The sequence below is a fragment of the Motacilla alba genome, chromosome Z (genome assembly GCF_015832195.1).
Source record: "Motacilla alba alba isolate MOTALB_02 chromosome Z, Motacilla_alba_V1.0_pri, whole genome shotgun sequence".
In the NCBI taxonomy this organism is placed as follows: Eukaryota; Metazoa; Chordata; class Aves; order Passeriformes; family Motacillidae; genus Motacilla; species Motacilla alba.
Window position 1 is genome coordinate 45,138,415 of NC_052046.1, and position 18,356 is coordinate 45,156,770.

General features: G+C 39.2%; 1 protein-coding gene across 2 annotated transcripts in view; it reads left to right on the forward strand.

Annotated features, from left to right (window-relative positions):
• Positions 1 to 798: 798 nt before the first annotated feature.
• ADAMTS19 (ADAM metallopeptidase with thrombospondin type 1 motif 19) overlaps positions 799 to 18,356 on the forward strand; it is a 130,237-nt gene continuing 112,679 nt past the window's right edge. For both annotated transcript variants that reach the window (XM_038125015.1, XM_038125016.1), the window contains exons 1-2: positions 799 to 1,101; positions 2,081 to 2,691. In XM_038125015.1, coding sequence (XP_037980943.1) covers positions 1,017 to 1,101; positions 2,081 to 2,691 — 696 coding nt within the window. In that variant the 5' untranslated portion in view covers positions 799 to 1,016. The remainder of the gene's footprint in view (positions 1,102 to 2,080; positions 2,692 to 18,356) is intronic.

Sequence of the window (18,356 nt, forward strand, 5' to 3'; positions counted from 1 at the left end):
CACTGGATTGCTCTGCCTTCCCCTAAGGCACAGCAATCACCTTTGACACCATCAACAGTAGGTAAAGCAGCGGAAGATATGACAAAATCGGACTTTTAGAGGGACGTGTTTACCTGTGGCTATTGCAGTTCATGCTGATGCTAGATGTGCAGCTAAAGCTTTTTGCTCAGCTCCTCATTTACTCGTTCCTCTGCTGACAAGGGCCGGGGTGGAAAGTGATGGGTTTCCATGGAGAGCTCCGTTGTGGGGGCAAAAGGAGTTTAGAATCAAATTACACAAAACTAGGCAAAAGCAGTCAGTGTCTGCTGTTCCCAGAATTTAGGCAAAGGCTCCTCTGAGCGCCTTGCTGGCGACGGGGATGAGGGGAGCCCTTCCTGCAGCCGGGGCGCACGCGACGCGCGCCCCTCACGGACGGCAGGGGCGGGCGGGGCGCGAAGCTCCATCTCCCGGCACAGCGGCCGGGGCTCGGCTGCCGGCGGACCCGCCCGGGCGCCTGCCCGCGGCCCGGCGGCGGGGCTGTGGCGGGGCGAAGGAAGGGGGGCCGCGGCGGGTGCCCGCCCGGGCGGGGCGGGGCGGGGCCGGACGGGACGGGGCCCGGCGCTGTGTCCCGCCCCGTGGGGGCGAGCGGCGGGCGGGGGCAGCGCGGTCGCTGCCGCCGGGGCGCAGCTGCCCGCCCGCCGCCGGGCGCTGTGTGCGCGCACGGGCCGCGCTGCTGCCTGCCCGCCCGCCCGCGCACACACAGACACGCACACACACGGACACGCACACACAGACAGACAGAGACGCACACACACACACACACACACACACACACGCACACGCCCGGCCGCCGTGCGCTGCGCATCCCGCGCCGCCGGTGCTGCCTGCCCGCCCCGCCGGGACGCCTACTCGCGCTCTCCCGAGTTTCTTCGCGGGCGCCCAGGTGGCTGCGCCCCACGGCACTCCCCGCTCGGCCCGGCACGACTCGGCACGGCCCTGCGTGTCTTTCCAGCCGGCGTCCCGCGGGCGCGGAGCCGATGGCGGTGGGAGGAAGGATGCGCCTGAGCCGCGTCTGCTGCGTGTTCTACCAGCTGTGCGTGCTGTCAAGCGGGCTCGGCGCAGGTAAGTGCGCGCCTTTCGCGGGACGGGCCGAGCCCGGGGCGGCCTCCGCGCCCCGCCGGCTGCCGGTGGCGGTACCTGGCCATTGTTATCCGCGCCCAGCCCCCGTAAGCGATGGGTGATGAGATAATGCGCGCCTTGGCTGTGAGAGTGCACTGCGCAGCGCTGCTCTGTGCGAGACCTGATTTCCACAAGAAGCCCTGTCATCTCTCCTGGCTGTGCTGTTCTTAGAGTGTGCGATGAATGTGTAAATAAAACTGTCTGACTGTTTCCTGTCTCAGGCTGGTGGAGGTTGTGTGTACTCAGATCTTTGTAAACATAATGCTGGCATGCTGGACTTTGGTTGTATTGTGATGTACAGTGTTTGGGATATGCAGACATCAGTAGTTAGTGAGCCTAATTCAGTTGCATTATAAGAATGATCATCATACAGCATGTGCATGCTACTGCTACTTGTATGCGCAGACATGGTGCGTATGTGTATATATTTGGCCGAAGTTTGGGAGACATAATGGGTCTTGCACAGCATACTGAGAAGAAGACTGAAATTTTCAAATTTCTTCAGGTTTTCCCCAGCTTTTTTTTTTTAGCTATATGAAAAAGTTGTTGCTTTGTCTAAATGATGAAGGGTTTATGCAACTTTCCTTGCATGGAGGTGGTGATCAAAAGGAAAGACATCCCCAGCTACTGGTACAAACACGACTTCTGCCCATCTTGGGGTCTAGCTTTCTCTGTGTTCTGCAGAACCTTCGTGTGTTCCAGATGCATCAACAGAACAGACCCATCTAGCAGCTGGCCCCTCTGCTGTGTGTGAGGACAGGATGAAAGGAACAAATGAACCTGGCTGTATTTTGTGTGGCATGCTTGTTGCTCTAGGAGTCAGAAGGACCATCTTGTGGTGGGCAAAGGGGAAGGGTTTTAGCAGGCACTGGATGCTGTTTGGTGCTCCACTCATTTAAAGCATCTGCCGCATTTCCCACAGGTCTCCATGCTTCAGAAGAGACTGAAGAGTGGGAGATTGTCTTCCCTGCACTGTGGAGCCCGGGCCAGCAGGAGCCAACAGGTGGCAGTGGTGGTGGTGGGGGTTGCAACGTTGACCCCAGTAGTGGGAACCGAAGCAGCACTTTCAGTGCCCCAGTCACACCCAGCCCAGTGGCTGGCAGCTCCCGAGAGGTGCGTTCAGTCTCCTCCTCAGTGGATGGGCAGGCGCAAGCTGTAAGGGAGGCAGCAGAGGAAGAGGACACTGAGGATGACTATGAGTCTCAGGAGTTTTACCACTGGTCCCCCCTTTCCCAGGGATCTGGTGCTGCCTCTCAGTTGCCAACACCACCATCCCCCCCACCACCACCTCCAGCAGAGGATGGAGATGAAGTGCTGCTGAGGATCCCAGCTTTTGCTCGGGAACTATACCTTCTGCTCAAGAGGGACAGCCGTTTCCTGGCTCCTGGCTTTGCTGTGGAAGAGCGGCTCGGGGGTGAGGGCAAAAGTCCACCTAGTGCCACACAGTCGCAACCTGAGAGAGCTTGTTACTACAGCGGCACTGTCCTCCGCTACCCAGGCTCCTTCGCCTCCTTCAGTACCTGTGGTGGACTGGTAAGATGACCTTGCATGCACCTGGCCTAGCACCCACGTCTCCATCCAAGTCCCTGCTTCATCTATTGGTTTTCATTCCCATTACTTTCCCAAGGTCTTCTTTCTTTCTTGGTAGCATCTTGGGTCCTACCTCTGTACCTAACCTCATTTTTTAACATTTTTCCTATTCCTACTCTTCTCAAAACATTTCTCAAGTCCTGATTATGCCTTTAGCCTGTACAGTGGTGACATTATATATCCTGTTCCAGATACATACCTTTCTGGTTGAGGATTTCCACTTCTTACACCATCCTTTCTTAAACTTTTCTTATCTCCATCTGTGATTTTATCTTGCTTTCAATGAGTTCTGTAATTAGATACCTCCATGCTCTCTCTCCTTTATTTTCTCCGTCTCATCATCTTTCCTGCAGTCCATCTGTAATCTATTTGTTCTTCATTCTCATCTCGTATTCTAAAGTTATTTCCCTCATTTGAATTATCTTCCTTCTGCAGCTCAGTTTTCAAACTGTTCTGTCTTTTCTATTTCTAGCCGTATTTGACCAATATCTCCTTTCTCCTTTTTGTTATTTCTTTGCTTTCACATCTTTGGCCTTTTTTCTCTATTTCACAGCTTCTCACATGTGGTACCTGTAGTTACTTGAATTTGGGACTTCTTTCCTTTTAACTCCTCCATAGAAGATTGCAATGAGTATGTTCTCAGCAGAAACCTTAATACAGTCAGACCTTTTCAATTGTTATTACTTCTGTGGCATACTTCTCTTATTTAAAACAAGATCCCCCAGCTATTATTTCTGTTGCATCAATCATGACTTTTGCTAGATAAAGAGCTGAATTGGGTACACTGACAACAGCAGTGATGATCCAAAGAGCTGCAATCCTAAGGTACTTGCAGGTGGGTGGAAAGTGTAGAAAGAAAAAAAAGTTTACCTGTGATGGTATAGAATGCTGGCAGGATCTTAAAAAACCCCAATTATTGCTAATGTTATTCTCATTTGGGGCATTTATGTAGCATAATAAATGCACATTCTTGCAGCACTTAGTAGAATTTAGAATAGAAAGAGTAATGTTGTTGGAGAGGGTTGATATCCTCATAATCCTGGGGTTTGGATGTAAATCACCATAACCGCATGATAGATTTTTTCTTGTATTTCTTTCTGAATTTGAACATCTAACTTGCTCCACTGCTGATTCATGAAGATACACCTTTTTATTTGTATGGCCATGAAGAAAAAACAGGTAAAATGTGGAAATTCTGACTGCTTATTCATTTGCCTGTTTGAACTTATTCAAAAATCAACACAAACTGAAAATGGTGGATTGACACCAAATAAAATATTTGCCCGCTCTTCTGCAAAGTGAAACCGCCAAGTTTCACACAACTCTATGTGGTTGGCATCTAATTATTGATATTTTGTCAGATTTTCCGAAGCAAGGTAGTAGAATTAATTGCGGAGAAAAATGTTGAAAGTCAATTGATGGTGGTTTGAAAACAATTGGGTGAAAGAGTTTTGTGTTAATTTAAGGCATTTGACTTCTGTGCTCCTTCTTATTTTGAGAGTTTTACTTCCTTTTACATTGTGTTTGGGTAAAATTAGGTGAGAAAATATTTGTAAAGAAATTGGAGGAAATAATCATCACCTTTTTATTGTGTCTACTCAAAAGCCGTGTACATCATTACATGTCTGAAACACCTCTGATTTATTATATAAATTGATTCATTTTTTTTGGCTAGATCCCAGTCTTTAGAGGGCCCCATTAGTAATTTTTGATTCTGTTGGACTTTACTAGGAGTACCAGCTTACTCCAAAGTCTTTGGCCATCTAAGTGTGCATGTGCCCAGATCATGTTCTCCATCTAGAAAACTGCAGCTGAAACATAAAGTATTCTGTGTATCTCAAATAAAATTGTCAACTGTTGTTGATATTGACTGGTGTTGTCATGATCCTCAACTGCACTGTCCTGTTTGTAGTGAAATAGTTAAGCAGCTGTTCTTCCTAAGAGTGTTGCTGTGTCAGGCGTAGTTTAAAAAAATTGCACAGTGCTATTATGTCAAAGTTGTCATAACAAATCCTAAGCTATTTGTCATTCTTTATTCAGTCATTGCTTGGGCTCTATTACATACGTAAGTTGCTGAGTTTCCAAGAGTATTGAAAAAACATCCTAACATGCGTTGGATATTCCACCATGTTTCATCTAGGCCTGGACCTGCAATAGAGCCAAGCCATATTTCAAGCTACATTTGCTTTTATTAACATGTAAAATAACATTGAAACTTGTCCCCAAAAATATTTTATTGTAGTTACCGGAATTAGAATTTATTTTGTTCGTTTTAAATATAAAGACATTTCAGAGAAAATATGCATGTTTTAGATACACTCTCATTTCGAAGCCTTGCAGACCTTGGGTTAGGTTTAGTAAGCTGCGTACACTTTGGAAAGTCAAATGTGGGCTAATATGCAGCTTAGAATACACCCTTCTTCTCTTCATAAATTGCCTTTTAGTCAGTGTTTTTACTGACCAAAAAAATTAGCTGTAGTCTGAGAGACAACAGTGATTATGCCGTGCAGGAGAAAGGGTGAAGGAGTGTAGTGGTTTGGCCAGCATATGCAGGGAAAGGTCATACCTGGCATTACAGATGTATGGCTGTTGCTGTAGAATCTAGTTTTGTCAAAAGATACTGCATCTTCAATAAATTAAAGAGAGGCCTTAGGTGAAATTGTTGTACCATCCACATAGGATGCTAGTATCAGTTCCAGTTTCTCAAGGCACAGAGACCTCACATGTGAGTGATATTCAGGAAATAGGGAAAAAAAAGGTCTGTGGTAGTAATCCACTTATGTACACAGAAAGAAGAATATTGGTGCAGATGTCAAGGACTTTACCCTCTGAAGCTGAAATTTAGATGCTTTTTCAATATTTCACTGGTTGCATTTGTGTAAAGCATCTAGCATACAGGATGACATTAAAGCTTCCCTATATTATTTCACAGTTCTTGAGAGCTTCAATAGTGTTTTGTTTTTTTTTTTAAGCTGCTCATCAAGAAGGGGTATGTATGATGGGGTAATAATAATGGGGCTCCTATTGCATCATGAAAGTAATGAGAAAATACAAGTGAGAAATGAAAGCTGTACTCATAGATAATTACTTAACAAATTCTGACTGCAAGCATTCAGAAGTGTCTTCATTCAGCCGCTTAATCTTGACAAACAAAACATAACTCAGTGGTTATTTTCTAATGAATCTAAAGATTTGAGATATGCATGGGCTGTGTAGAAACTTCATCATGGTGACCTTGGTGCAATCTCAGAGCTCACACGATCAGTGGTGACAGTCCTCTCCAACTCCTTGGTAAAACACTTGTAGATGCTTACATCTCTTTGAAGCTCAGTGAGATTTACTTTGAGTACATTTTGGGATTCTGCACTGGTGCTCTGGGAAAATGAATAAGGAGAGGTTTTCAAGGATTCTCCCATCTGTATGCCGACTGCCTACTTGTTGTTCATGGCTAGCCAAATACCAGGATGTAAACTGTCCAGCTGATGCCACTGAGACTGTTCTTCTGAAAGCGATGAATTGAAGAGCTGGACCATTAATTATTTAAATGGTTGTTTCTTCTTGTTTGCTTGTGTTGTTTCTTCAAATGGTTATTTGCTTGTGTCCTGATATAATATTTGAAATAAGAAAAAACTTGTGTCAAAGGTTATTGGACAGTTTTATTTGTGGCTGGTGATACATACATACATACATATATATATATATATATATATATATATATATATGGTATTTCTAGAATGAAAGCTGAAATAGTCTCACTGATTTTACCACAGAGTGCTGTAAATGTGGCAAATATGTGCTTTATCCCCTATTCATTTAATTTCAAAAAGAGAAGTATGACTGCAAGTTTTTCTCGGGAATTAATTCCTTCGATAGTACTCTATGGCTGTGTACTGACAGGCAGGGATTTCCCCTAAGTTTCTTCTTCTTTCCACTGAAGCAGTCTGCAATAAATAGATAACAGCTATTTCTGTTTAGGCCGAGAAAGGATCTGAATGGTTTTTTAATTTCTAAAGCAGTGGAGCATGTTTGGACTTTCAGGAAGTGCAAACAGGAGCAAATGTAGACACAGAGAATGGACAGAGCAATGCAGCTTCTTGCTGCTGTGCTGTTCATCTCATCTTCTTGCAGGTTGTCTTAAGAACATCTCTGGAGCTCTACTTAAGAAGACAACATTTACATTTGGGTTAATTTACTGGAGAGAAATTTTGAAGTTCATCTGATTTTCAGTGGATCATAAGAAAGTGAATCAGGCAATAGCATATTTATAGTTCTGATGAATCTGTGTAAAATACAATTTGCAATTAAAAGTAATGTGCATTTTCACAGTGACTTGTGTTGGAACAAGTCTTAGCATATCTCCAGTCCAGGGAAGAGCTCTCTACAGAAGTGTGTGGTGCTTTTATTAGGCCTCATTGCCAGTGACAAGCAGGTTTTTAAATGATTGATAGTTTATAGACTAGTACTTCACTTAAATAGCCCTATCCAAAGCAATGCTGCCAGCATCATCAAAAGGATGGATGACAGTTGTTCTGTGCCATGCAGAAATGTGCCAGGTATCACTGGAGGACAGTGTTTCCATTAATATTTCTAATTGTAATGTCCTACTTTTACAATAAAACAAGTGAATAAGAATGTGAAAAATGTATGTACCTTTACTGGCCAATGGAAGGGTTGTATAGCGCTTCAGTAAGATTTGAAAAAAGCCTGAAGCAGCTCTACAGGAAACACATGGCTTTTTTTACTTCTGACACAAAGTCTGTGAAGATTAGTTTTGAAGATTAGTGTTATTAACTACTAGTAATTGAATGACACATGATGGATTAAAAATATTTAGACTTCTTAGGATATTCTAATTTCACATGTCCCTTCCATTCAGGACACTAGAGCTTCTAGAAGACTGGAATTATTATTTTGTACCTCTCCATTGAAGACAGTGTAACTTTGTAGCTTGCCTCAGAACAAGCAGAATGAAATTGGAATGAATAATAGTAATAAAATTCTTTAAGAAGTTTATGTTTTCCTACAATTCTGCACACAATCACTTTTGGGGATAGGATTCAGCCTAAGAAAAGGCTGAATCTGTGTTTTGACATCTTTCTTCCTAGACAGGGATTTTAACCATAGTGTTTCAACATTTTTTTATGGGAAAAATCCCAGTGAAGATATTGTTACACTTCCTTGTGATTCCTGCAATGAGAGTAGTGCCTGATATGGCAAGTATACTTGAATTTTTGGACAGTTCAAAAAGTTTTGGAAAGCTGTACTGAACTTCTTCCTTTTGGTTGCACAACTTTCAGTGGCAGTGCAATATTTAACCCGCTGGAACTCCTTTCCTGGCATAGGATCTGATGGGTTGATGATGAATAGGCTGTTTGCATGTGGTGTGGGTAATGAGTCTCTTTGCTGTGTGGTGGACATGCAAGCTGAAGTTTTGCTTTTGTGAGAATCCCTGCTTTTGTCCGCCTCTGGGAGCAGGTGGTCAGAACAACTCATGCCTTTGGGCTTCATACATTGCCCTGGGAAGCTGTGCTATTACAGGATGTGAGCTCCTCCTGTAAGGCTCTGAGACTTAAATAGACTTCTTGCTTCGATCAAGCTGGAATGCAGCTATCCCATTACACATCCTGAATCATACAGTACCCACGTGCAAGCTGAAATGGGTTAAATACCCAGCCTTTTGTCAGCTAAATGTAGTGCCCCTTCCTCCCCACCTCAGTGACCCTTGCATTTACACATCCGTATTGAGTAACTTCCACACCAGATGCTTTCCAAAAGAAACTTGAGACAATTACAACTCTTTTATGCCGGTGGTAAGCATTAGAAAACAGAGTCACCAACAATTTTTCATAAAAGGGTAAAGAAAAGTGAATTTTAGCAGTCTTTTTGGTCCATATGATACATACATGCTAAAGTTTGACATTGCAGAAAGAGGATTATAAAATTCAATAGGATTATCCTTACAGGCTGCCAGGATGAAATTAAGTACGGTCTCCTATTCACCCAGCTTCCTGGGATGCTAAATGAAGGGGGGAACAAATAGAAGCAGTATGCCTACTGTTTCATTATGAGTTTGTTAGAGAGAGGAAACTTTACTGAGAAGGACAGAAATAAATATATGAATGAGGGTACTCTATGAGTATCCCATACTGAGAATTCACAGCTTCAACAAGATTTGCTTTGTTGACTTTAAAATGTGCCTTATTTGTGGTTTAAACATGCTTAAATGGGCAATATAAAATTTGTGATCAGTATAAATTGGTAAGCAAGGTAGGGCATAAGTGGAAATATTCGAGCAGCTTTGCTCTGTTATGAAAGTGTTTTGAGTCTTTTATCCCTCAGGACAAAAAAAAAAAAAAACCAAACAAAAAAACCCCCAAAAAACCAAAACAAACATCCCTGGGAAAATAAAGCTTTGGACAAAAAATTAGTGCTTTCTACCTCTGCATAAGGTTGGAGAACCAATGAGATGAGGTAGTGCTCCTGGATGAAAAAAGTCTTTCAGTATCTGTGTTGAAACTCATCGGGGTTGTTCCTCCTGGATTTACATGACAGTAGAAGGTGTGAAAGAGGAGGGCAGCCAGCCCTGTAGGAAGTCTGCTTTCCAACAGGACAAAACAAGTTGTTTACATGAGGTTACTGCGGCATGGTTAGGCAGAGGGACATCTGCCTAATTTTTGCCTCCAGCTAACTGGAGTTAACTCCAGTTAACTGGAGTTAAGTTTAACTGCTGTGTTTGTAATATCTCTATTTAAATCACTTTATTAAAATATCACCTTGAAAATCTAATGAAGCAGAGCTCAGCACACAGTAGAGAAGCCTAAAAAATTAAAATGGAGTAAGTGATTGTGGCCAGCTGAAATAACTAGCATATATGCACAAGAAAAACACTCTTAACACTATTAACAAACTTGCTGAATGGGAAGTTAATTACAAACAGAACTATTAAATCTAGGTTGTGGGTGGGTGTTGTTTTCTTTCTTTCTTTCTTTCTTTCTTTCTTTCTTTCTTTCTTTCTTTCTTTCTTTCTTTCTTTCTTTCTTTCTTTCTTTCTTTCTTTCTTTCTTTCTTCTTTCTTTCTTTCTTTCTTTCTTTCTTTCTTTCTCTCTTTCTCTCTTTCTCTCTTTCTCTCTTTCTCTCTTTCTTTCTTTCTTTTGAAAGGAGTACTGGAGATGGTATCCCTTTAAAATTTTATTACTGTCATTAAGTGCCATAAACCAGCAAAGATCTGCTTAAAGATAAAGGAATAAGCCCTCTTTGTTTCTGTTTTTTCTCCTGGGTTCTGCTGCTGCAGTCTGTTGCTATTCTTCTTTATCTTTCTGGATGAAACATCTTTTGGTTAGATTTTTGTTTTGTGTATCTGAGACCTCATCCTAATTCATAAGAAAGATAAGTCTTCTAAACATACGAGCAGTATTGTTAATGTAAAGCCAAAAGATTTAGAAAATCAGGTTTGACTTAGGCCAAGTCTACCTTTGAACTGTAACAATCTCTGTTTCCTTTAACAGTAAACACTATCACAGATGTCTCATTGCTTGTATGTAAGATTTTGGGCCATCATGTCTCAGACCATGTAGTAATGATTCCTTTCTTCTAAGAGCTATCCTCCAATGATGTAGGTGCTCTATCCTTGGCAGGTTTGATTTGTGATTCCAATCTTGCTTCTAACAGTCTGCTTTCTTCCTAAGGTGCCTAGTTTCAGTACAATAATTCCTTTGCAACATATTTCTGAGTGATAATTAGAAATATGTTCTCTCCAGAGTGGCTTTATTTAAGGAAAAAAAAAAAGATTGCTGTGCATCATCTGAGATCACTACCTATTGTAATTAATGTATAAAATTATCAAGGTTATTTTTCAAGATAGAGAAGTGAGATGGTAGAACAGAGAATTTGGGTAATTCCATTAATTAAATTAGTAAATTAGTGACATTTTGGCCTCCTAATTTGATGTTAACTGCTTTAAAAAGAAAAGGCAGAGCACTGATTGTCTCCCAGCTACAAATGCTAATGTTCGTGAATCCAACGTTTTTTTCAGAACATGTATCCCTGGCTTATGTATCTCATGTATCTGCCAATTGTTTCTTCACTAGCAAATGAACCAGCATTTTTAAAGGAACCAAATGTTCTCCATGTTGCAACCCTTGTAATATTATGTTAAAAGGACTGTTCTTTGTCTTTCTTTTCAAAATGTTTTCTTGCAGGAGTAGAGATTATTTTGGTTGTTAATGTTGGATTGTGATGGGGAAAAAAGAGCAGCATCCATGATCTCCATGCTAAATAAGATAAAAATAGGGGGAGCTGGGAAATAGGGAAAAAAACCAAAAAGCAAAAGAAAGCATCAGGTGTGCGAGCTGTGAGACGGATGGAAGGTGAGAATTTTCAGGAGGAGTCTGTGGAATCCAATGGTCATGTAGAAGTAGTATTCAAGTGGTGAACATACCTCTTTGCTATGTCATGAAGAGAACTACCTCAATAGAAAGGTGTGAGACAGTGATGTGTCAGAATGAGGTGTTTGCAGACATTTTTTCTGTGGAGTCTGTGTCTCTTCTTGGTTTACTCAGATCTCTCAGGTGACTTCAGAGATATAGCAGGAGGGCTGATTGGTTTCTCCTTGCAGAGAAGTTGTGGAAATAGCGTGAAATACACCAAGCATGAGCATCTGTCTTACATTGCAGATCCAGACAGTAGTTGGTCAAATTTTTATAAACCAATAGCCCAAAACATCTATATTAGTTTTAAGATGAGATGTGCATCTGCAGTGCATTAGCAGTTCAGTTAAAGTTTTGTTGTTAACATGTCATTGCCTGGACAATCTGGTCTTCTTGGTTTTTTTTTATTGCTTCTCATATGCCATCATAAATGAGCAATAAGTATTATTTGGAAGTGAAAGAATGAAGAATATTTCTAGTGTTAATTTTAGAACAGTTGATTTAGAATGAGAAATCAATCTCCTAACATTAGCTGCTAATAATACATACATCTGCATGTAAGTGAATAGAAGTAAAATTTTTTTGGAAGCCTGTGCCGTTGAATGTTTTTCTTGGGTCTACCAGTACTTCAGTCAGAATTATTTTCTGAATGAGTTTTGCATCCAAAAATGTAGAAATGTGCCCAAAACTGACTTGTGAAGTGATTTAGTTTCTGTGTGATTATCTTCCAACAATTGCATATGCTGGTTTTATGATCTCAGCTGTGCTATCTTAGGTTCTCATTAGATGTCAGAAGTTTAACTGGGTCAAGTCAGGGCAAGCTTATTTAGATAGCAGAAAGTTAAGGAAAATACAGATATTTCTGCACAGGATGTTAAATCATCTGGGGACAACTTTTTATGCTTCAGTGCAAAGTAAACTGCTCTGTCCCTCTGGGCTGCAGGGGATGCTGGGTGGAAGAAGTGCCCAAGTGATAGCTACAGCCATCAGTTATGCCATCTTTTATATAATATGTTAAACTATGCCTCAGATGTGCTTACAATTTGGAGTGCTCTTCTTTTTTTTTTTCTTTTTTTTTTTTTCTTGTTTGTTTGGTTGGGTTGTTTTTTTTTTTTTTTTTTTTTTTTTTTTTTTTTGTTTTGTTTTTTTTGTTGGTTGGTTGTTTTGTTTTTTTGTTTTTGTCTGATTAGTCTGGCATTTGGATTATAACCCTGAAAACTCACATGTGACTCTGATTCAAGGCATGTATGAAGTACTTTGGTTTTCTTCTGGAACTGGGACACAGGAGATAAAGGGGACATCATGAGGGACTCATATTCTCTTAATATTTAATTGTGGTCTTAATTTTATTTTGAAAAATACTCTTAAACATGAAGCTGTCTGTATGTGTTTCTGTTGTAAGCGGTGTGTGAAACTCTTCTAATTTGCACAGTTTTTGAAACCTGGGAATTGACAATCTTGAAGGTTAGGAGACAGGAAGTTGCTTAGGTGATTTTGTGTCTAAAGAAGAGATTGCCAGTCTTTTATCTCTTTGTGACCTCAATGGACCTCACCTCAAATATTCATTTAGAAATGCATGAGGGTAGTGAGTGAGTTTAAAGTGGAAGAGGATTTATAGAGTAAAATGGTTGCTATTTGGCTTATAAAAACTTTGTTTTCCAGTTTTTGGCTGATAGTGCTAGCATGTTTCCCTTTTTCTGTCTGATTACCTGTTCCTTCTGTAGTTAAGGAAGCATGATAATCACATTTCCTGGATGTCTCTTTAGGTTTGGATTTTTTTTTTAATTTTTTTATTTGCTTTTCATACTAAATCATTTGCATGGGAAATAATGGAAGAAAATAATTCCTTTCCCTTGTATCTTGTATTTCATGTTGGGTAATAAATCCTTTGCTTATTTCATATAAGTAACTTTGTTTGGAAGTGATCAGTCAGACTGATGGTACTTCATTCAAGATGCTGATGTCAAAACTCCATTTTGGTCACCATTTGTGATAATACACATATAAAATCAAGTTCTTTGATGTAAAAGAAAATAAAAAACCTAAATCCAAATTTATATTTCTTCTTTTAGTTTAAATAATAATTAATGAAGAATAATTAGATACTGTACCTTCTCTCCTAAGGGTAGCAGAGTGTTAGTTTCTTAGCGCAAGGAAAGGTAAATTGATTTTTTTTTTCCCTCAAAAGGGAAAGTAGGGTCTAGGTTTAAAAGTTAAAAGCAAAAAACTGCATAGTTTAGGAAAAAAAAAGAACTTCAGTTAGGAGTCATAGAAGACTATAACTTCTATGTATTTTCAACTTTTTAAAACAGTTTTGTGGGAGTCTTGTTTATTTCTCCTAAAGCTGTCTGGTTTGGATTAATGTCATTCTAGACAGAGATGTAAAACCCCTAAGCATAGCTTTATTTTATAGAAGGACTAACTTTATTTGTTGAATTGTAGTTCTCTACCTATAAATATATTTTATTTTCCTTTCTTGAATTACTGTTTTCCACAGTTAGTAATTTTGGCAAATTGCAGATTTGAATGAAACTGAGTTTCATGGAGTCTTGCCTTGATTTAAATAATGTTTAATAATAGGAATAATAGGAGCAGTTCAGCCTCTCTGTCAGAAAAAAAACCCAAGATAATGGAGTTGTGGATGGATATTTCAGTAAGGATTAGCAGAGATTAAATTTCTCTATGGACAGTCATGGGCGGGTTTTGGAGCTGTGCCACATCCTTCTTTGGCTACCATGAAAGCACATGGATTTGAACAATGGTAACTCATTGGTATGCACTATTTAAGTGTTTTACATGGATGAATCAATTTAAACTTGGATCTCTTGTATTGGTCATCTTGGTACTAGTCTAGGTGTTTTATCTAGTGCAGATTAGAGTTGGTATTTCCTGTTTAACCTCCTGCATGGGACTGGCTGTAGAATGCTTAGTGCTCATCCTTTGTGTATTATTATATTTTTCCTCCATAAAATACCATTTCAGATTCTGATGGGATAATATCCAGGCTTGCTCTAAAGAAATGGATTTAATGCTGTTTCATTAGCTAAAGGTACAGCACTTTGATTCATACTCCAAAAAAGTGGTTTTTAGTCTTACCGCAAGAATTGCTGAAGTTTCTCATATTACACCAAAATGTTCTAAAGGAACATCTTTATGAGCACTGAGTCTTTAATTGCTAGGATTTTTTCCTTAGGTGATATGTTTCCATAGATGTTGCTTTTTTCATAACTAGTCATGTTTAGCTGTGCAAAGAGTCTTTCTTGGACAGTATTTAAAACTACTCAAACGTTGTTGTGAAATAAGTGATCTTAAATATCACTAAACCAGCTCATTGTAAAGAGTTTTTAGCTTTAGTTTTATGGAATAAATTTTTTTAAATCCTGACTCACTTTATAGAAGCTCTTGTATTTATTCTGGAAAGGAGTTATGGCTGGGTTTCTGAGTTTTATTTTTTTAACAGTAAGTGAGTGGTTGTGTTCCATTTTATATAGCATATACTTGGTGAACAAAACCAAATGACTGTTAACATCATGCCTTAGTTAGGACAACATGATAGACACAAAATTTACAGGTTAGGTGGCTGTTTTAAAAATAAATTTTTATGTTAGTTCTTCTTTGAATTCTGCAAGTAAAGGGCTGTGTCAGGCTTGTTCAAATATAATAGTACTTTGCTTTTCATTTTGATTGTAGTTTATTTTGTTGGCCTATATTAGTCATCTGTGGTTGGTTGAATATAATGCCCCAGCATACTTCCTGAAGCAAAATAAAGTAAGGCTTTTCGGAACATTTCAGGCAACTGATCAGAAACATTTTTATTCATTTGTCAGTTGGTGCATGCACCAACAATGAAGCTGAACTCATGCAACCGCATAAAATACATATTTAATACAGGATTGTATAGGGGGCAAAATGAGTATCTTTGTCCATAGTACTCAGGCATTTAATATTTTTTTTCCTTTAGGTTTAGCAGCCTTGGTAGTTGGTTAATGCTTCCATTTGTGATGGTGGTTAGTTTTTTTTATTCATGTGGAAACTGTGCTCGAACCACAGTCAGCTCTGATCATTGTGTTTTTAATGAACCAAACTGAAGACATGGCCCTTTTATTACTTCCAGCTTCTTGGAACATATGCCTACATGAACATGAGAACTGAGAAAAATGAAAAACTAATTCTGTAGCCCTCATAAGGACAGATCAAAATATGAAACCTGAAAACCAAGATGCTGGGAGACCACTGAAAGAACTTTCTTAAAAAAAAAAAAAAAAAGTGTTTCTGTCCATAGATCATCATTTAGAGCTGTGAGTACAGAAATTTTCTATGTTCTTTTAATATAATTTTAATTATTTTTGGGTCAGTAATAGTGATTTTTTTAATGCAAGTGAAGAGGAATTGGGTGGCAAATTTTTTATTTTTGCACAGACATTGCCTTCTAGTTGTCTTCTCTTTAGTAGCTCTAGCTCCATGCATGAAATATTATTTTTAAATAAATTAATTTTGTAACATAAAGCCATGGGCAATGGATTTTGCTACATAGCATAGATTCAGAATCTTAATTATGTAAAATAACTTTATATTTATTATCAAAACACTACCATTGATCTAAATCAGTATGAAGTCAGATCTAAATCTTAGTGTTTAGACAGCTAGGATGGAATACTATATCTTGCTTTGTTAAGCATATATTGCCCAGAGCTAATTGAGAGTTATTATCATGGCCAGAACAACAGCCTCATTTGTCTTGCCTTTTAACATTCTATAATTGAGAAAGTCTCTTCTGATCTGATTGTAGGCATAGAAAAGAGCTGAAGAGGGACTTTTTGCAAGGTCTTAGGGTGATAGGATAAGGGAAATGCCTTAAAAACTGAGTAAGTATTTAGATTAGAAATTACTACTAAATTCTTTACTCAGAAGGTGCTGAAACAGATTGCCCGGAGAAGCTGTGTATGCCCCATACCTGGCAATGTTCAAGGCCAGTCGGGGTGGGCTTTGAGCAACCTGGTCTAGTGCAAGGTGTCGCTGCCCATGATGCAGGGCTTGGCAAGAGATGATCTTTGCAGTCCTTCCCAACCCAAATCATTCTATGATTTTAGTAATTCATCCTATGTTACGCAACTAACAGTCAGCCTTTAAGGCTTTCTGTCCCTTCCTTGTGGTTTCTGTTTCTTCTGTAATAGAAACCAAAACTACCTGAGAGAGAGGAATAATTTCAAGATCTAGTTCGTTTTAGAACTGGTTAGTTCAACCTCCTAAGATAAAGGGTAGAAGCTACTTAGTGAAGGGAGAAATTGTCAGAAAGAGACCATTAACTTATAGCATGGTGGGTTGGCACATTACATATTGTTGTCCTTTGTGGCAAGGTCATGGTTGCCATAAAATCTGCATTGTTTTAGGCATCTAAGAATGAAAGTATTGTATTTATTTTTTTAAGGATTACAGTGCGACTTGTGTGCAAGTATGGGTATTCTGAACATTAAATAGCTGCACCATTGATGAAGTCTGACTTGGCAATAGCTGTCTCTTTTCTTAATAGTATTAGTCAATCCTTGTATAATTGCCTGTAGCAAATGAATGAAATAGTTTTTCAATTTAAGTTAAATCAAGAGTATTTTCAGTCTGTCATTAATCCTACGTGTCTTGAAAACAGTTTTTAAATTGACTGTCACATGTATTGAATTTCATTTCAACAATACCTTGTAGCACTTGGATCAAAAATGCTAATTTGGTTTTAAAATTTTTGCATGTGCTGTTCTTTCCAATTAAGTTACCTGTGCTGGGAGTAGTAGGCTTTCTGTACCTCATAAACTTCCAGAATGCTGCATAACAAAAAGAAATAAGAACATGCCTGTGTTAAGTTTGCACTTCCTAGTTTGTAGTTGCTAAGTATAAATCTTCAGGTATTAATAATTTTGGATTTATGATTTTAAAGGTATAATTGTGGAATACTTTTCTTGAGTTAACATGAAACTGTTAATGTGGAGGAAAATGGAAGTTCATGTACTGCAGACTCTAATTTCCAGATCATCTCTATATTCTGTAGTCTCTCTCCCATTTCCTTTTTCCTTCTCTTTGAAAGGCTGTAGAGCCTAAACACCTGATAGATGGGTAGATGTAAAGCTATTCTATAGCTGTGCATTGAGAATCTTGATATCTGCAGCTTAGTAAAAAATATACTTATTTACACAGTAATTTTAGCTGTGCAACATGGTAACAGAAAAAATGCATTTAGAGTGCTTCTGTCAGATGTTGTTCAAATATTTTTGCATATTACCATGTAACTGCAGTTCTTTGTTTTGTACATGTTGCAATTGAAAGTAGGCTTTAAATGGTGATTTATGTCAGATTCTTAAAATACAGCCACTAGTTCTGAATGTCTCAGATTTTCAGTATTCAACATATACATATATAATCCCCAAACTGAATGCTATTTAAGAATACATAAGTATCTTGGTAAAATTTAGATTGCAAGTTAATGACAGAACAAGATGAGAATTCAAAACTTATAGTGAAGACAAAATGAATCTAAAGAATAGAATGGGACTAGAATTTAGAGATCAGGATGATTGATAAACAACTGAGTAAAACATCACAGACAAGAATGATTCTATGTTGTATACCTACTGCCCTCAAGGACCACCAGGACCATTTTAGAATACCTCCTCACCATCCATTCATCTATGTAATGTGAAGTCTGTTCTAGTGCTAGGTGTGGGTCTGTCCCAGGGACTGGAGCTAGGCTTGGCATTCATTCTAGATGAATTTCATGATGTTCCTTTTGATAATGCTCCATGAATACATACTTATACATTTTTTTTGGTGACACTAAAATGAGATTACATGAATTATTGATATCTCCATGAGACCCACATTTCTGTCATTCTGTGGCTTTAATGAAGATACTGGGATTCTTGCTGGCTTTTGCTGTTCTCTGTGCTTTTACCTGGCTCATAGATGACATTCTTTGTCTGGTCATACCTGTTCAAGCCCCAGAATTTTAAATTTTCTCGAGGTTACTATTACATATCATGTATATGCCTATCATCACAGTATTATATTCCCATGACACCTTGGGATAAAGTTGTCTGCAGCTGGATGCAGATGGTTTGGTTGCCATCCGTTTTTTAGTAAAATAGGCTATACAACAGTAGTGGTACATTTGGCTTTAGGAGTTTGTTTTTCCTATTT